General features: G+C 49.8%; 1 protein-coding gene across 4 annotated transcripts in view; it reads right to left on the minus strand.

Moving 5' to 3' along the window:
- The window catches only part of MROH1 (maestro heat like repeat family member 1), a 2,054,050-nt gene that overhangs the window by 1,823,592 nt on the left and 213,088 nt on the right, over nucleotides 1-17,370 (minus strand). For all 4 annotated transcript variants that reach the window (XM_078686516.1, XM_078686513.1, XM_078686514.1 and 1 more), the window contains exon 3: nucleotides 13,181-13,326. In XM_078686516.1, coding sequence (XP_078542642.1) covers nucleotides 13,181-13,326 — 146 coding nt within the window. The remainder of the gene's footprint in view (nucleotides 1-13,180; nucleotides 13,327-17,370) is intronic.

Consider the following 17,370-nt stretch of genomic DNA (forward strand, 5'->3'; position numbering starts at 1 on the left):
TTCAAAGATACACTTATAACAACCGGTGAAGACAGTTGGGATAAGGATTTCAAGCCTAAGAGCACATTTTGTGCACCAACCTCTCATTTTTTTTGTTTGAATATGTTTATTGCATTTTTGTTTTATCAGATCATACATGCCATCACAGTGTTACAAGGCGAAGCAATGATAAATAATTAGTAATGCTCGATTATAAACCACAGAGCAGTAGCCACCATAGTCAATCACGTACAGTATTCAGTAGGGCCGTGTAGGCCTGCATATAATCAAGGTAGCAAAGCAGCATTTCAATCCCACAAATTATCGGCATAGTAACAGTAGGCATGAAGTAACATGGGCGGTATTGGAGCAAGCGTCGCTTCTCGGCATCCTCTCAGATCGTTATTCAGTTCGGATCATAGGATGTACAGTGAAAATAGCCCAAGGTGGGACAAGACCGCCTGGTATGCAAAAGACATTCAAATCTTTAGTACGAAACAGGTAAACATAAGGAACAACCTGGAAAAGGGGGGTGGTAGAACCAGAAATTGGGTGGGTGCTTGTCATGGCGTGTGTGCGTCGATGTGAAGTGTGTAGGTTAGGCGAACAGATGCGGGCACGCGCCCCGCATCAATGGCAGTGGGGAGTGGAAGATAATGTTCGGCATATGTACAGCTGGGCGGGAGGGGGAAGCGGGGGGGGAGGGGGGGCGGAGGCAAGGAGGGCAGGGGGCCATCGAGCCGGGCGAAAGAGGGGGAGAGGGGAGAAGGTAGCAGCAGGGACACGCAGCGACAGGTAGTTGGGACTAAACAATGCCGCTATGCAAGCACTCTCTGTGAAAGGCCACTAATAGTTCATCCCAGTCTTGCGCTATGGGGTACTTGCGGAGCCCCGCCGTTTCTTCGCTGCGTAGCGCTATGCTTTCCGCTCGTGCCCAGTTGTCAAAGGACGTACGCCAGTGTAGCGCCCGCGGGGGGGGGGTCACTTTTCCATCGTCTGGTAATGAGGCGCTTCGCTGTTATCAGTCCCAGATCCCAAAAACGTTCTCTGACCTTCGTCTGTTTCGTCCGCCTGTACAAACCCAATAAGCCCGCCTCTCATGTATATGGCAATTGTCCTCCCGTCGCCCTTGACAGGGTACCTATCACCACCCGCCAGTAGGTGTGCAAAGAGGGGCATGTCCAGAGGGCATGTAGGAATGGAGCGTCGACTAATTTGCATCTGGGGCATGCTGACGTGGTCAGCCCAAAATATCTTAATTTTGTCAGGCGATAAATAGGCGCGATGGATAATATAGTATTGTATAATTCTAAAACGGGCATTGCGAGGCACGTGTAACATCCCAGCCAGTATCCTTGTCCATTCCCTATCCGTCCAGTCTCGGCCTCGATCAGCCGTCCACTTGTCACGCAGCCGTTGCGACGGGAACTGTGTATGGAAGTGTAGCGCTTGAGCAAGCCAGTGTACCACGTGGGTGCCGTTCCCCATCACATGTAGATATTGAATCAACAGATGGGTCGGGGACTCCTCCGCCAGCGGTCCCCAAGCCCGTGTCAGGATGTGTAGGAGTGTCGCGTGTGTCAAGAACTGACCAGCCGGTAGGCTCGCGAATCTCACCAAACTCGCGAAAGGAAGGAGGGTACCATCTTCAAACAGATCGCCTAGGCTCTCCAGATCAGATGTCGTCCAAGTAGTCAACGCAGATCCCGTGAGAGTCCCTCCGTTCCAAGGCGTCCCCAGTAATGGCAGATTAGGTGCATAAGGCCTGGTGGTGTTTGTGAGTTTCAGGGACCTAACGTAGCATTTTCTGGCCACCGCGAGGTGGAGCTGGGCAGGACAGCGGGACTTAGACAGGGGGTGAAATAGAGGGTGGATTTGTGGGGCCGTCATGATCTCATCCAGTGTTGCAGTGTCTCCCAAATTCTTACCGGCCAGCCAATACGTGACCCACTGGAGCTGCGTCGCGAGATAATAGAACTCGTGGTTAGGAACCGACAACCCCCCACTCTCCGTTGTGCACCAACCTCTCATAAGACCATTGAAGCCTTTGAAAGGTCTGTGCTCGCGGATGTACAAAAAATTCAGTTTTCTAAACCTACTGAAACCAACTTATCCACCAAAGAGTGGAATACATTAAAAAACTTGAGTCACAACAAGAATCTAACATTTCAAAAAGCCGATAAGGGTGGCGCCCTTATCGTGATGGACACTGATTTCTATATCAACAGTGTGAATAATCACGTCGCCAACCAAACATCTATTTACCTCTTGAACAAGATCCCACACAAGAAGATCAAGCTATTTTACAGAAAATCATTGATCATGCAAAAGAAATGAATTGGATCAGTGATAAAACCAAAAGATTCTTTGAAGTGAAATACCCGAGAAGACCGCGACTGTACATGTTGCCAAAAATACATAAGGATCCTGTAAATCCTCAATTTAGACCCATAGTCTCGGCTTGTGGCTCCATCTCAGAACCGATAGGAAGATTTGTTGATAAATTTCTACAGCCCATTGTCCAGAAGTGCGACACATACATCAAGGATACAACAGCCTTCTTGAAACTATTAAATTCAATTGAATTTAGGTTTAAAGTATTTTATTAATAAAGCACAGCAGTACAGCAGTGAAAAATAGGAAGGAAACCAGGCATAAAAAGGCAGTGTATAGTGTCAGAAATAATGCTGTCCCCTGAGCACCCCGTCACCTGCAAAGTTTAACAGTCCCGGTTAGGCGAGAACCGCCAGAGACGGCTTCCTCGAGCCTTGAGTCCAAGCAAGTATCAAAAGGCAAATATCAACCCTGCTGCACTTCACTTTTAACATAACAAACTATCCCAACAGCCACCCACGCCCACCCTCCTTCCCAACCCCCCGCCCCCTGTCCGGTGTTGCGCAAAGAATATCACAGAAACGCACAGATCCTGTCCCACTGTCTCCACCCCTATTGCGCATGGAGTGCCTCCCTCGCCATGCTGGACCTTCAGGTGATCGGTGGTGTAAGCCTAAGGAGCCTCAGGTATCTTGGGCACGTAAGCTCCCTGAATTCAGTAGCCAGTAATGCATGGAATGGTTGCCACAGCTCCTCGAATTGGTCGACCTCCCCAGCCAGAGTGAGCGATATTTTTTCCATACCCAGTACATGCCACAGCCGGTGTAGCCAACCTGTGATTGATGGAATGGTGGAGGTGCGCCAGTGTAGTAGAATGTTCTGTACAGCCGAGCCCAAAGCGATGGCAATGTGTCTCCCTCTCCGGGATTTCAACGGGTACATTAAGGCGTTAGGGAGGCCCAGCAGGGTATAAGCCGGGAAGCGGGGCAACTCTATGTCAAAACATTTGTCTATTTCATCGATCACCTCCTTCCAGTAACCCTGTATCAGCGGGCAGTCCCATAAAATGTGCGTCAGTGTCCCAGTGTTCCCACAAGCGCGCCAACATGCAGTGTCTATGAGTCTATTCATCTCGTGCAGGCGCTCGGGAGTGTGGTACCAGTACGTTGACACCTTGGTGAAGGTTTCAGTCAGCCCCACATGATAAGCAGAATGTCGCGCCCGGTGTGAGATTTGCTCCCATTCCTTGTGGTTAAGTGTTCTCCCCAGTTCCCTGTTCCATCTCTCTCTACCAGGATTATAGATGTGTGTGGGCGGTGGCTGGAGCATTTTATACAAATCAGATATGAGTTTCGCATCCGACGTGCGCGTCGCCATTCATCTCTCAAAAGGGAGCAGATTCCTGTCCGCGGCCTCCCGTACCTGGGGGTGTAGTGCCCAATGTCTGACCTGCCAGTATCTCATCCTATCCGCCTCGGCCAGGTGGTAGCTCCCCTTAAGGTCCTCAAAGGGGAGGACCCCATCCCCACCGTACACATGAAAAAGTGCCCTGCACCCCTTCTCTCGCCAGTGCGCAAAGGCTCCCGGTTCCGTCCCAGGCGTGAAGTCTGGGTTGTCCACAATGGGCGTGAACGGAGAGGGGAACGAGGTGAGTTCGAAGCGGACACTAGCGGCATCCCATATCCTCAACGGCACCCTCGTAACATGGGAAGCGTAGAGATTCGGGGGTCTGTGTTGTCTACGCAGGAACGGGATTTCCTGCAAGGGCCGACCAGCCACCGCCTGGTCCTGGAAGAGCCAATGCTTATCCGACTCCCACCTGCTCCATTCCACCAGGTACCTCAACTGTGACGCCTGGAAGTATTTGTGAAGGTCGGGGACTCCCAGTCCCCCCGCCTCCGGCGCTAAAGTCGTCAACGCTCTCTGCATTCGGGGTTTACGGCCCTGCCAGACGAATTGGGACAGTGCTGTCTGCATCATCCGGATCCAGCCTTTGGGGGGCTGCAGCGGAAGTGCTCGAAAGAGATACAGGATCTGTGGAAGCACCGTCATCTTTAGCGCCGCTATCCTGCCTAGCCACGATATCGTCCCCTTGCTCCACCTCCCCAGCTCCTCCTTCACCTTCTGGCCCAGCGTCTCATAATTAACCGCCACCATCGCCGACAGCGTGGGAGCCAGCAGGATACCTAAATACGGCACGTGGTTCCGTGACCACTTGAGCGGGAACCGCCTCTGCAACTCCTCTCTCGTCCCAGGCGTCAGGGAAACATCCAACGCCGTGGATTTCCCCATGTTCATCTTAAACCCAGCTGCACCCGCGAAAGCCTCGAGCTCTGCCATACACGCGGGCAAAGCCCGTTGCGGATCCTCCAGAGTGAAAATAACATCGTCCGCGTATAGGCTGACCGTATGGGTATAACCCCCCCATCCGCACCCCAAGGGCGTCTGGGTTTTGTCTCACCCTCTGGGCAAAAGGCTCCATGTAGAGGGCGAAGAGAAGAGGGGACAGTGGGCATCCCTGTCGCGTGCCGCGCTCAATGTAGAAGCGCTTTGATCCACAACCATTGACTCGCACCGTAGCCGACGGGAACTTATAACAATTAAAGACCATGCTTCTGAATTTCTCCCCTATACCCATTCGAGTCATCACCCGCTCAAGATAAGGCCAATGCACCCGGTCAAACGCTTTTTCGGCGTCGACCGAAAGGAGCATCCTTTCCCCGGGGATTCGCGAAGCTTTTTCCAGTATGTGTACCAACCGCTTGGTATTATCCACCGTCTGCCTGCCAGGGACAAAGCCAGACTGATCCGGTTCAATCAGTCCGGGGAGATACTGCGCCAATCTCGCCGCTAAGACCCCCGTGTAGATTTTAAGATCCACATTAAGGAGGGAAATCGGTCTATACGATCCACACCGGGCCCTGTCCTTCCCTGGTTTAGGTATTACTGACACCGTGGCTTGCAGGAGATCCGGTGTGATAGCACCGGGGCAGGCGAAAGAGTTAAACAGCTTGGTCAGAATTGGAGCTAAAGTAGCGCAAAAAGTCCTATAAAAAAGGGTGGTGTAGCCATCTGGTCCCGGGGCCTTCCCGAGTTTCAGCCTAGCGATTCCTGCAATAACCTCTTCTATCCTAATCTCCCGGTCCAAGTGATCAGTTTGCACTTGAGCCAGGGATGGGAGAGTCACCGGATCAAGATAGTCATCAGGGTCCCCAGTCGACGTGCTGTCCTCCGCATAGAGCTCAGAGTAGAACTGTCGAAAGGCCTCAGCTATATCGAAGTCCTCTGTAACCGTGCGCCCTCCCGGTACCGTAAGTTCTTTAACTCGACGGCATTGATGTGCGATTCTGAGCTTAGCCGCTAGTAACCGGCCACAACGATCCCCTCCTGTATAATATGCGTGCTTCAAACGGAGAGCCGCATATTCAGCTCTGTCTATGTCCAGCGACGACAAGAGTTTTCTTGCTGCCTTCAGTTGCTTCCAAATTCTAGGAGCCCCTGTTCGCCGATGTACCTGTTCTAATTCCCTGACCTTTTGCGTGAGTTCTTCCCGTTTAACCTTCCTCTCTCTATTTTCGGTCGCTGATATCAGTATGAATTCTCCCCGTAGGACCGCCTTAAGCGCCCCCCATTGTGTCGCCAACGTAGTGTCGGGGTTAGAGTTATGAAGTTGAAAGTCAGCCACCGCCTCGGTGATACGCTGCACCACAACTTTTCGGTGTAAAAGCGTGTCTCGAAGACGCCAGACCCCTCGCCGAACTGGGGTTGACGGGGGCCGGAAGGTCCCCGAGACCGGAGCGTGATCTGATAGGGAGATGACCCCTACCTCCGAGGCAGTGGCCATGTCCCTCACCGGGCCAGAGACCAACAGGTAGTCCAGCCGAGCATAAGTTTTGTGTGCGTGCGAGAAATACGAGTAGTCCCTGTCTGCGGGGTGTAATCCCCTCCAAAGATCGTGCATATCGAATTCAGCTAACTGTGTTTTCATAGTTTGTGACAATTCCCCAGTCTGCGGAAAGCGCTGCGCTGATCTGTCTAATGAGGAATCAAACACCAGGTTCAGGTCCCCCCCCAGAATGAGATGCCGGTCGGGAGACGCAGTGACATCTATCAGAGTGGCATGGAGGAAGTGGTCCTGACGCTCATTTGGGCAATAAACCGACCCCACCGTGAATAACAGAGGCCCCAACTTAAATCTGTATGCCAGCATCCGCCCTTTATGCTCTGCCAATTTGTGTAGCACTTCACCTTGAAAGGATTTAGAGACCAAGATCGCTACCCCTGCCGTTTTAGTGGTATTGGAGGAGAAGAACTGTATAGGGAAGGAGCGTGACCGTAATCTATGACAGTCACCAGCCAGCAAGTGCGTTTCTTGCAGCAGACAGATGTCCGCCTGTGAGGCCTCCAACAAGGAAAGAATCGCTCTGCGTTTTGTGGGATTGTTGAGCCCTTTCACATTCAAAGTCACTACTTTCAAACCCGCCATACCTTATGGACGTTACCCACCAGCCATTGTCGATCAAAAGCAGTTAGCGGCAAGCCCACTTCCGGACCGGCCTGTGAGCCCTGGCAAAACTGAGTGAACAGGACAGAAACACCGGACAGAGCCACTCCAAACTCCCCCCTCCCGGAACCCAAGAACCCCGACTCCCAACTCCCCAACCCCCTCACCCCCTCCTCCCAACTCGAAACCCAAACGGACCTTCCCAACCCTTCCCTCTCCACCTCTCGTAGTCCAATTAGTCCCAGGCCTGCCCCTGCCGGACAAGTCTGTGGGGAAATACCTTCGTGGGCGACTCTGCCACAAACACTCCTCCCTCGCCGCCCCGCGCCCGCCTCCCCCCCCCCAAAGCCAGCTCCATCAGTAATGCATTTCCATTCTCCCCCCGGAGCCACTTCATGCGGTCAACGCTACTTCTCCCACAACCACTGAAGTCTGGGACGCTGTGCGAAGTGCGTCTGCCATCCCTGCTCTGATCAGGGGCGAACCCGGTCTCTGTGAGGCACTCAGTGTCCTGCGTCTTGAGATCCTCTGCCAACCTCCATTAGTCGAGTTCCTTCTCCTCGGCGTGGACGATTCCTCCTCCTCCGCAGTGATCCCTAACACTTCACAGACGTCTTGAAGAGAACGCAGCTGGTGCGGCACTCCATTCCATCGGAATATGAGGCGAAAAGGATGCCCCCATGAGTAGGGGGTATCGTGTTGTCTCAGGAAGTCCGTAGCAATCTTAAACGCTCTGCGCTTTTGGAGCGTGGACGCAGCCAGATCCTGATACAGCGCCACTTGGTGACCTCGGAATGTTATAGACTGCTGCTTCCGCGCTTCGTACATAATTCGCTCCTTCAGCGCAAAATCCGGAAGGAAAGCCAAGACATCCGGTGGGGGCCCTGTAGTGCGCCGTTGCGGGCCCACTCTGTGAGCCCTATCTATCTTAATAGGGAAATCCGTAGGTTCGTTAATGACAGTGCGGAACAGTTCCTGCAAATAAGCCACTATGCCGGAGGTCTCTTCCGTGGACGGCACTCCTCGGACCCTAATGTTGTTCCGCCTCGACCTGTTTTCCAGATCCTCATTATGCTGTTGAAGATCTATGTGCTGGTCCCTGAGGCGAAGCACCTCTTGCTGTAAGTGCGTAATCTCTTCGTCCTGCCGTTGCGTGGAGCTCTCAACCGCTTCTACCCTTTCCCCGATTCCATCCACCTCTCGGCGTAGTTCCCTTATTTCGCCAGCCACTTCCTTTTTCAACTCTTGAAAGTCTTCCCGCAATGTCCCGAAAAGTGATTCCAAAAAGGATCTGGTGACCGGGGGCTCTCCGCTGCCTCCTTCGTGAGACCCGCTTGCGCCACCAGACTGCGGAGAGGTCTTGTCTCCTCTACCAGACGGTTTAGTAAGCATTTCGGGGAGCGTGCGGTTCGTTCCCTTGCCGCCCTTCTGCCCGGCCATCTTTCTCACCGTTCCGCTGCTCGCGTGCTATCCACAGCCGGCCCCAGCCAATTAGCCACCAGTCCAGGCCTGGACCTCCGGCTCGAGTCTGCGGGAGTCTCCGGTGTGTGGCCCTTCCCTAGATGGTCACCACTACCCAAGGCCAAGCCCACAAAAGGCCCAGCCCGACCAAGCTTCAGGCGGGATCCGGCCTCAGCTGGCGATCTTCGATGGCTGCAGATGCGTGCAGTAACCAGGCCCGGGCCCACCGATTGCAGTTTGGGAGCACCGCCTAGGCAACAGTCCCCACTCCTTCACCCGGCTCCGCGAGCGTTTCCTCCACCCAGAGTCGGCGGGACACCCTTGTCGCAGGCGCCTCAAGGCCTCCGTTGCTCGGGACCAGCACACCACAGTCTCAGTTTGCGTCACACCGTTCGAGGGGTCCCCCCCTCACTTCCAATGTTCGCACACCCAGGGGAAGCCCTGCACCACTCAGTCCCTGGTCCCAATCTGCTTCCCCTCTCAGTCGCGCACAAAGTACCAGATGCTGCTGCCTTTCGTTATCAACGCCGGTGCAGATTGCAACCCCTCCGGGGGCTCCGCAGCCAAATTCACACCCCCAGCCCGCACCTCACCTCCTTTGCTGAAGTCGTGGGGGAGGGGGAAGGCACTGTCCGGGGCCCAGCCCCGGCTGTCCACCTCCAACGATCCGGCCGACACCACTCCGACCCCCAGTGCAATCCACAGGGCGCCAAGGGTCCTCACTCGTGTGACTGGCCACTCAAGGGGAGTCCGGCCCCCGATCTCCGGGGCGGCTACCCCCACCTGACTCTGCTTCGAAGGCCCAGAGCCGCCGCGTTGCCAGTCCCACCCTGGTGTTGTGCGCCGTAGACTCCGACTCCACTCAAGGTCAGCTCGCAGGGCCCCCGGGCTCCCCGCTCGGTCTCCGTCACCGTCACCTCCAGGCGCTCCTCACCGCCTCTGCCGGGTCGCGGGGGGGAAGGTGTGCCCAGGGCTCGGCTCCGTCCCTCTCCGGTCTCGACCAGTGCCACTTCAGTTCTTGGGTGCAGGCTGCCGATCGTCGGCTCTCCACCCGGTAGGATTCGCTGCCTCTCCGGAGCACTCAGCCTTCTGCGCCGCCCAACTAGGCCGCGGCCTCGCGTAGTCCTCTGGCCGGGGCCCAGACCCCCTCTTCACTGGGAAACTGGCCCTCAATCCTCCGGTCCAGGCACACTGTGCTGGCGGGTCTTCAATTCTTCTCCGCACCCCCTAGTCCTTCCGCTATCTTCCGCCACTGCACGAGGGCAGCCACGGTAGTGGACCCGGCCTGCGTTCTCACCCGGCCCCCGGCCGCAGCCGCGGCCTCGATTAGACTCGGGGGCGGAGCCGGGCTCACCGCTGCGTCCACGGTCCGATCAGCTCTCCTCGGACCGCGACCGTCGGCACCTCTGGGTCAGCCACCGGCGGCCGCAGCTCTGCAGATCGTCCCGCCCGGCCCCTGGAGTCCGCGCTATCGATAGCCGGGCCTCTGGTCGGTCGTGCTCCACCGCCTCCGCTCCGGGCGTCAGCCGCCGGGCCCGCCACGCCCGACACTGCGGCCGGCAGGGGAACCGGAGCTTAACTCTGCTGCTTCCCTTTGCTCTCCCGACCACACCCGGTCTTCCGGGCCGATTGGGGGGGAGAAAAGCGTAAATTCAAGGCTCAGGGCCTAGGCGGGCGCAGGAGCTCGGGAAGAACACGTCCGTCTACTCCGCCATCTTGGCCACGCCCCCCATTCAATTGAATTTAAAGAAGATTCTACCTACCTATTGTGCACCATAGACGTAGTATCTTTATATACATCGATCCCGCATAGTGAGGGGATGGAAGCATTGGAATGGAGCCTATTACAGAGCGATTTGGATGAACCACAACAGGTCTTGATTTTGGAATTAATGCAATTTGCTTTGCTCTACAGTTATTTCGAATGGCAGGGAAGATTTTTCAACCAGTGCAACGGTACATCTATGGGCTTTGGGGTACGCCCTCATATGCCAATATCTACATGCATAAATTTGAACATGATCACATTCTGGAAAATTGCCGTTGGACTAATGATCTAGTAGTATTCAAGCGCTACATTGACGATATATTTGTGATCTGGAAAGGGGAAAAGATTGACCTAATAAACAACATTGAGCAGTTGAATACACACAATGAAAGGATCAAATTTACATACACTGTAGAGGAATCATCCATTGCTTTCCTGGATGTAAAAGTCTCATTGCACAACAACAAATTGAGCACTAAAGTGCACATAAAACAAACTGATCGGAACTCTTGTCTACTTTTCCAGAGCTTTCATCCGGAGACACTAAAAAAACATCTGCCTACATCCCAATATACTAGACTGAAGCGTATAACCAGTAATGAATCTGATCTACACACATCATTTGAGATTCAGACTCAGAAATACCACACAAGGGGATATCCAGAAACCATTTTAAATGAATCCTTAAACAGAGTGAAAGCAAAATCCAGGGAGACGTTACTTGAGACAAACGTTCTACGAACCACAAGGAAAACTGTATGCGTGTTAAAATATTCCACGGAAGCCATACGAATCAAGCGAATTTTGAACCAACATTGGGCACTAATCGCAAGAGAACCTGATTTGAGAGAGTTATATAATGACAGAATCACATTCGCATATCAAAGATCACGCAATTTAAAAGAAATTTTGAATGGTCCCAGTAAAGAAAAAACAGCATACAAAGGAATGTCTAGATGTCAGAACTGTGTCAATTGCGGAAAAATAATCATAGGCAACCAGTTCACACACCCCACCAAAGGATACCAAATTGACTTACAGTATTCGGCTACATGTGATACTAAGAACATCATATATGCGATAAAGTGTCCTTGTGGCAAAGTTTATGTGGGCCAAACTGAATGGAAATTAAAAGTGCGCATCACAGAGCATAAGAGTAACATCAGACTTTTAAACACGAAATCTACTGTGGCTAACCATTGGACACAATCACGTCACCAAATCTCGCAATTAAGATGTACGATTCTTGAGGTGTTAAAACAACGCCCTGACATGGATCCCAATAAACAAAGACTACAAAGAGAGTTTTTCTGGATCAAAAAACGAAATACCCTACAACCTGTGGGGATGAACGACAGGATTGAATATACTTGTTTCCTATAAAAAACTTTCTATTATGGTGGGCATGGGGACAGTGACTGTTCTTCCCCCTAAGGTCCTTTTTGAGAATCAGCTCATTAATCTGTTGATGTCATGTAGTACTATATGAATTACTTTGCTTTAATCAGGTTATATAATGCAGACAACACACATCAGAGATTATCGTTTCTTTCATCATGTTTTATGCTAATGGTTAACATTTTTGTTTCTCGAATGTACTTGACAAAACTGTTAGTTTTGCATTTATCGAATTCTAACACATTAACATGCATTTCGAAGCCGCTGTACTCATGTCATGTGACTCTTGTCACATGTAAAGGTTCCGCTAGATCATTGGTTAACCAGTTAAGTCAGCATACTCGTGCCATGTGACCGCCGTCACACGCAAAGATTCCTACCCGCTATTGGTTAAAAGCATAGTGAAGCCGCCTGCTTATGGCGTCTTAAGCGTTCACGGAGACGCTCTGTCCCGCATCTTCAAGTAAGTGCTAGAGTAGGTTTTGAGATTGTAGGAATGTGTCAATAAGGTTTATTTTAAGCAAGGTGCCCTTTTTAGGGAATACTTGAAACATTCCATAATGCATTTGAATTACGATACATGCCCAAACTTGTTCAAGTAAATTTTTGTTATGGTTATGCTTTTGATTTGCTGTCAAGAAAACCCCACATTTAAGTTCGATAAAGAGGGTTCAACCAGGTATAGTTTATGTTATGACATAGTACTAGGTTTACATTATCGAGAATTGATCGTTTTAGATGTCTGCATTTATAATGACGATTTGTTATGAAATTGAGTCGGTCACTAACCTGGTCCTGTATGATTTCCTTACAGACCCCTGAGGAAGGGTCCTTGTTTCTTTGACCCGAAATGCATTGGGTGTTATTCTGAAGATTGGGAAATGAATTTATTGATATGATAAGATGAACGCATTGATTGTCAGAAAGATGAAAATAAACGTCTAAATCATCTATAAAATGGAATGAGTTTTTGAATTACAATCAGTTTTCAAATATTAAAAGGAACAAATTGTTCCAAGTGTGATTGAGCGCGCTTCTTCGTGAGAAGGTCCTTTCTCACTCCATATCTTTGTTGTCTCAAGGCACGGATTGACTACGTGCAACAGAAGCAGCGCTAACCAGAATGTATATAAAAAATTTAAAGGAGTACGTGAATACGTGTGCACAAGGATAACACAGCTTTACAGATGGCTAGCATGAGCATATTTTTAATCCCTCAAAGTAAGGTCCGATGGTGAATGGTAAAATTATTTTCAGCTTACTGTGAAAGCTGTTTTCTGTTGCTAGTATGACCCGGGGGTTATTTACCACACTTTAGAGATACACATTTTTTTAATTGGTTACAATTTGGAGAGGCTTGCAGTTTGGGGCAGATATTGCAAAACTGTTTGGATGACTTGCTAATTGGTTCATGAATAAAGAAAACACATTTAGGAATGCCAGTTCAGCTTGGAGTACATAAGTGTAGAGTGAAGCATTGCAAAGATGTTTGATCACTTCAGCAATTACCTGGGTAGGAGACCTGAGGGTTTCTTTTGATTGTTTTCATCCTATTATACAACCACAGGGGAGTTCCAAATGGAGTGACTAGGAATGCATTCCTTTTTTCCCATTTCTACAATCCTCTCCAAGAGACGGTTAAGGCTTACTATGTTTGAATGTATTAAACATTCTGAATGGCACAGACAGAATTTTAATATGCACTGCTCATTGCAAATATCCACAGGAGAACAAACCTTTTCATTATTTCGCAGGTACTCAACACATGCCAGCAAGACCTGCTCCGGCTCGGATTCGCCCATGTAGCACAGAGAGTTGTAGACCTGCTCCTGTACATCAGCATCCTTGTCTGTGGAGGCTTCTATCAGAGTAAACGTGAGTCCTGAGGAGTAGAAAAACAAAAGACTTTAACACGTACACACAACTGCTAAAACAACCACATTCATACACATTTTTTGATTTCTGAACAGGTCTGAGTAGGTGAGATGAAGGGCCTGAGGAACGGTTAAGCACTAACGTGAGTGTGGCCTGGGAAAAGTACCATCATGGCATCTGAAGTGAGACTAGGAGTAGGGAAGAGGAATCAGCTTGTATACTTTTCAGTAAATAGACAAGTATTTATGTTCACTACACAGTGGAGAGGTGTGGTGCAGCGGCCAGGGCAGCTGACTTCAGAGCACAGGGTTCACGGTTTGATCCATGGCTCTGGTGCAGCTCAGCTCAGCACCATGTGACTCTGAGCAATAGCTCACTTAATATCCATGACGGCCCCTAGCGCCTTGAGACCCGTAAGGGTGAGTAGTTCACGCTTTATGAATACGGATTTACATTTACACTTAAGTTTCACGAATACAGACACAAATAGCATTTCGTTAAAGCACCATACATATGCAATACTTCAAATTCATGATAGGTTTGTCTTTCAAACATATATTACAAACCAATGCAAACGTTTAGTTACAACTGGTTCACTTCAAGAACATTGTCACTGCAGGCAGTGTGCATGAAGTTACCAGTGAAACATGCAGGAATTCTGAATGACATGGTGTTGAAGCCCAGTAAAGCAGAGTCAACTTTCCATTCTTCTGAGGGGGGTAAATTGAGCACCATTAACAAGGGCAATAATAACACCGGTTTATGCCGAATGATGGGAAATTGGACGGCATCGACGTGTTGGGCCAATTTAACGTCAGCAAGGCTGGGCCACTACAAATTGTTTTAGAACATGTGACGGCCAATACTGACTCTACTTAAAACATTTCAATTCGTTGTGACAAAACTCAATTATTGTGATCAACATTTACAGTCATCATTATTTATTAAATACTTTATAATTTTGCATGAAACTATCAACTGAGGAACAACATCGTCATGAAATAGATCAATTAACATTCATTACGTGCCCACGTCAAAAAAACATTACATTACAACGAAAATTAATTATTGCATTCAATATAATAACAAACAATACAAAACTTGTTAGAAAGTCATCCTTTTGCCCTGTTCACCCCATTTGTAGGTCGAGTCTGCGCAGCAGGTGCGCTGCTCTTCAAGCCATGCTGTATTGGAGACTGTATTTGAAGCCCCACCCACTCTCCCCCCATATTGGTCATTGTCCTTCGTAAATGCTGGCTTCTGATTCATTAATAGGTTCGTTAGTCCCTCCTTAGTACTGCCTTGTCTTCATCGGTAACCGCCAAAAACGTCTTCTTTAGTCTGTAAGTACCATTTTCTTTAAGGAGTCTCTTACTGCTTGAGGGTATCTTGTGCGCAGTTGTGACCACCTCTGCTCATATGTGCTTTCTTTACTTGCCGCAGGCTGAAGGGTTCCTGGCCGATTCATTTGCAGTGCTAGATTTTTGAAGGACATGCTTCAGGGACGAGGGACGCAGCGCTTCAAGTGCAGCTAGTAAAACTGTGACATAATAAGGCATGGAAGTTTAGAGGCCAGCAACCTTTGTTGCGCCGGCATGTGTGCACTGCAGAGTGCCGGAGGTCATTTTAAAAGCAGCCTTGCTGTGCAGCACAGCTTTCAAAAGTAAATTGTGTTTAAACTAGACTTTGTTGGTATGGGCACTTAAAAAAAGATAATCTACCTTATTGTTACATATTAGGTATCCACAGAGTCTCCCCTAGTTGCCCCATTGGTGGGGGTCATGTAACTGTAAGCAAAATCCTTATAAAAGATGTTTAATAAACCCTGGTGAGCGAAGTCTACCCATTTCACTTTTTTCCTCATTATAGACACTAGGACCATCGGCTTAAATCGCAACATTTTATGCACGCATAATTATTGGTAGGAAGGAAACACAATATCATTCAAAGGCTTAACAGATTAAAATTGATAAATTCAAAAGATTGCTACTGTTGAATTTATCTATACTTGTACAGAAACAAAATTATAAGATGTTTACTGTGAGCCAAAATCCAGCCTTCCTGCAGTCTTCACGGATTGGTCGGCTCTAATCGGATTAGCCAGGTTGCGTTGATTAGGTTTTAAGTGCTTGGCTGCGCAGAGGTGCTCTGATGGAGGGAGTCCTGCAGTAGCAAACGAATGCCCAAGCAGGGGGGGGGGGGGGGGGTGGGCCTTAAAGCATGGGTTTCAAAGGAGGACATCCTAGGCTGAACCAGAGTGCCTTAAACGGATCAGCGGTTCCCCTTCCCCCCGCACCTTGAGATCCTTAAGGCCGAGTAGTTTTGCTTTACAAGTCACTTGATTGATTGCTTAATAGAATGCCAGCCATACCCACCCCCTCATCCTGCCAGATGGCAGGCTTAGAAGAATTTGCAGGAGGGGTAGTAATGGAAATGAGCCACACATAGGGGTCGATTATGATGGCGGTGAATCTGCATCCTCCGGGCCAGTGGAAGCCACCGCCGGCCCGGAGGATGCGGATTCACCGCCGCGGTCCTTGAAAACACCCACCCCCAGATTATGATGGCGGTGGGATCAGCGGGCAGCCATATTATGATGTGTGCGGAGACATGCTTTTCCGCGGCGGATATTCCGCCGTGGAAAAGCATGTGCACCTTTGCTTCTGGGGGCCCCTTGCGGGCCCCCAGGCTGTTGGGGGGGTGCACATGGGGGGTACCTATGGTACCCCCCTGCATGTACATGCACAAAGCGGCAGGCACCGCAGGCAGGCACATGCTTTGCATGCACATGCAAAGCATGCATTTTTTACTTTGTGGTGGGTGCTGCTTTAAGCAGCAACCGCCGCAATGTTAAATATACAGGATGTGACAGCCAGGGTGGCGGTCACATCCCAATTCCTATGGAGGGACCGCCGCTGCCCCTGCGGACGGTCCCTCCACCTCGGGGGTGGCGGACAGACGCAGATCCATCCGCCAGTCTAATCGACACCTTAGTTGGTTAAGCTAGCTCTTGCTGCTCTGCTATTTCAGCCATGATGGATTTTAGAGGAATAGTGATTTCTGGGACAAGAAGATGCCACACTTTGGAGGAAGTCGTCATACACCTTGGTGGTATCAAGACCAATCGTTACAACAAGACCTGGTCTCAAAGGTGCATACCTCTTCACTACTTTCTAAACTGTGTGTGATATGCTATCTCATATAGCATTCAAACAACTCCTATAGGTAGCCGCAACAAGTTTAGCACCTCTACTTAAACACAACAAAAATCTTTATAAAAGACCTTTATAAAAGACAGTCTCCAAAACAGGAAAGGGTTAAGTTTCTCCTTTTAACTCTAAAACACAATCATTCACACTTTCAGTGCTATGAAAAAAATGTGAGAGTGGCAAAATGACCAGGCCACCGTGAGGTGTGGCCTGCTTCACTTCACTGCATCTTTCTTTTTCTTGGACACTTCTCTTTATTTTCCGGCAAAATAACCACCAATGATGACAAAAGTGTGTACAACTGGTGAGTACCAACCAGTGGGCATGTTGGTGGTGCGCACGTGAGGGGTCATTTTGCCAATCTCACATTTTCATGCATGCGTAAAGTTGCATGCATTTAGTCTAGGAGAATAAACACATCTTTTTAACCCCTTCCATGCTGATGACGGCCCCCGTCCGTCATGCATCACGGTGGGCGTGTGCTGATGACGGCTGGGGGCCGTCATGATCCCGCCCACTCTTTAAAACGGCCGCACAGCGCGAAAAATTCGCCGCGCATGCAAGGGGTTAAGTAAAGTATGTAGCTCTTGAGGGGAATGAACTACCAGCATGAATGCAAGATCATAAAGGGTCGTATTTCTAGTGTTAGCAAACTAGTTCACCTTGAGCAGAGTCACAAAACGATTCTACCACATACTACCTAATCCAGATTTTCAAACATTTTCCGCTTTATGAAACTGCAGAAGGCTCCAAAGATCTGTCTGGCACAGCAACAGTCTAGTGAAGTGGGCATTCTGTGTGTTATTTGCACAAAAGGGAAAACCTGTGCATTTTCAGAGCTA

The sequence above is a fragment of the Lissotriton helveticus genome, chromosome 4_1 (genome assembly GCF_964261635.1).
Source record: "Lissotriton helveticus chromosome 4_1, aLisHel1.1, whole genome shotgun sequence".
NCBI classification, from domain to species: Eukaryota; Metazoa; Chordata; class Amphibia; order Caudata; family Salamandridae; genus Lissotriton; species Lissotriton helveticus.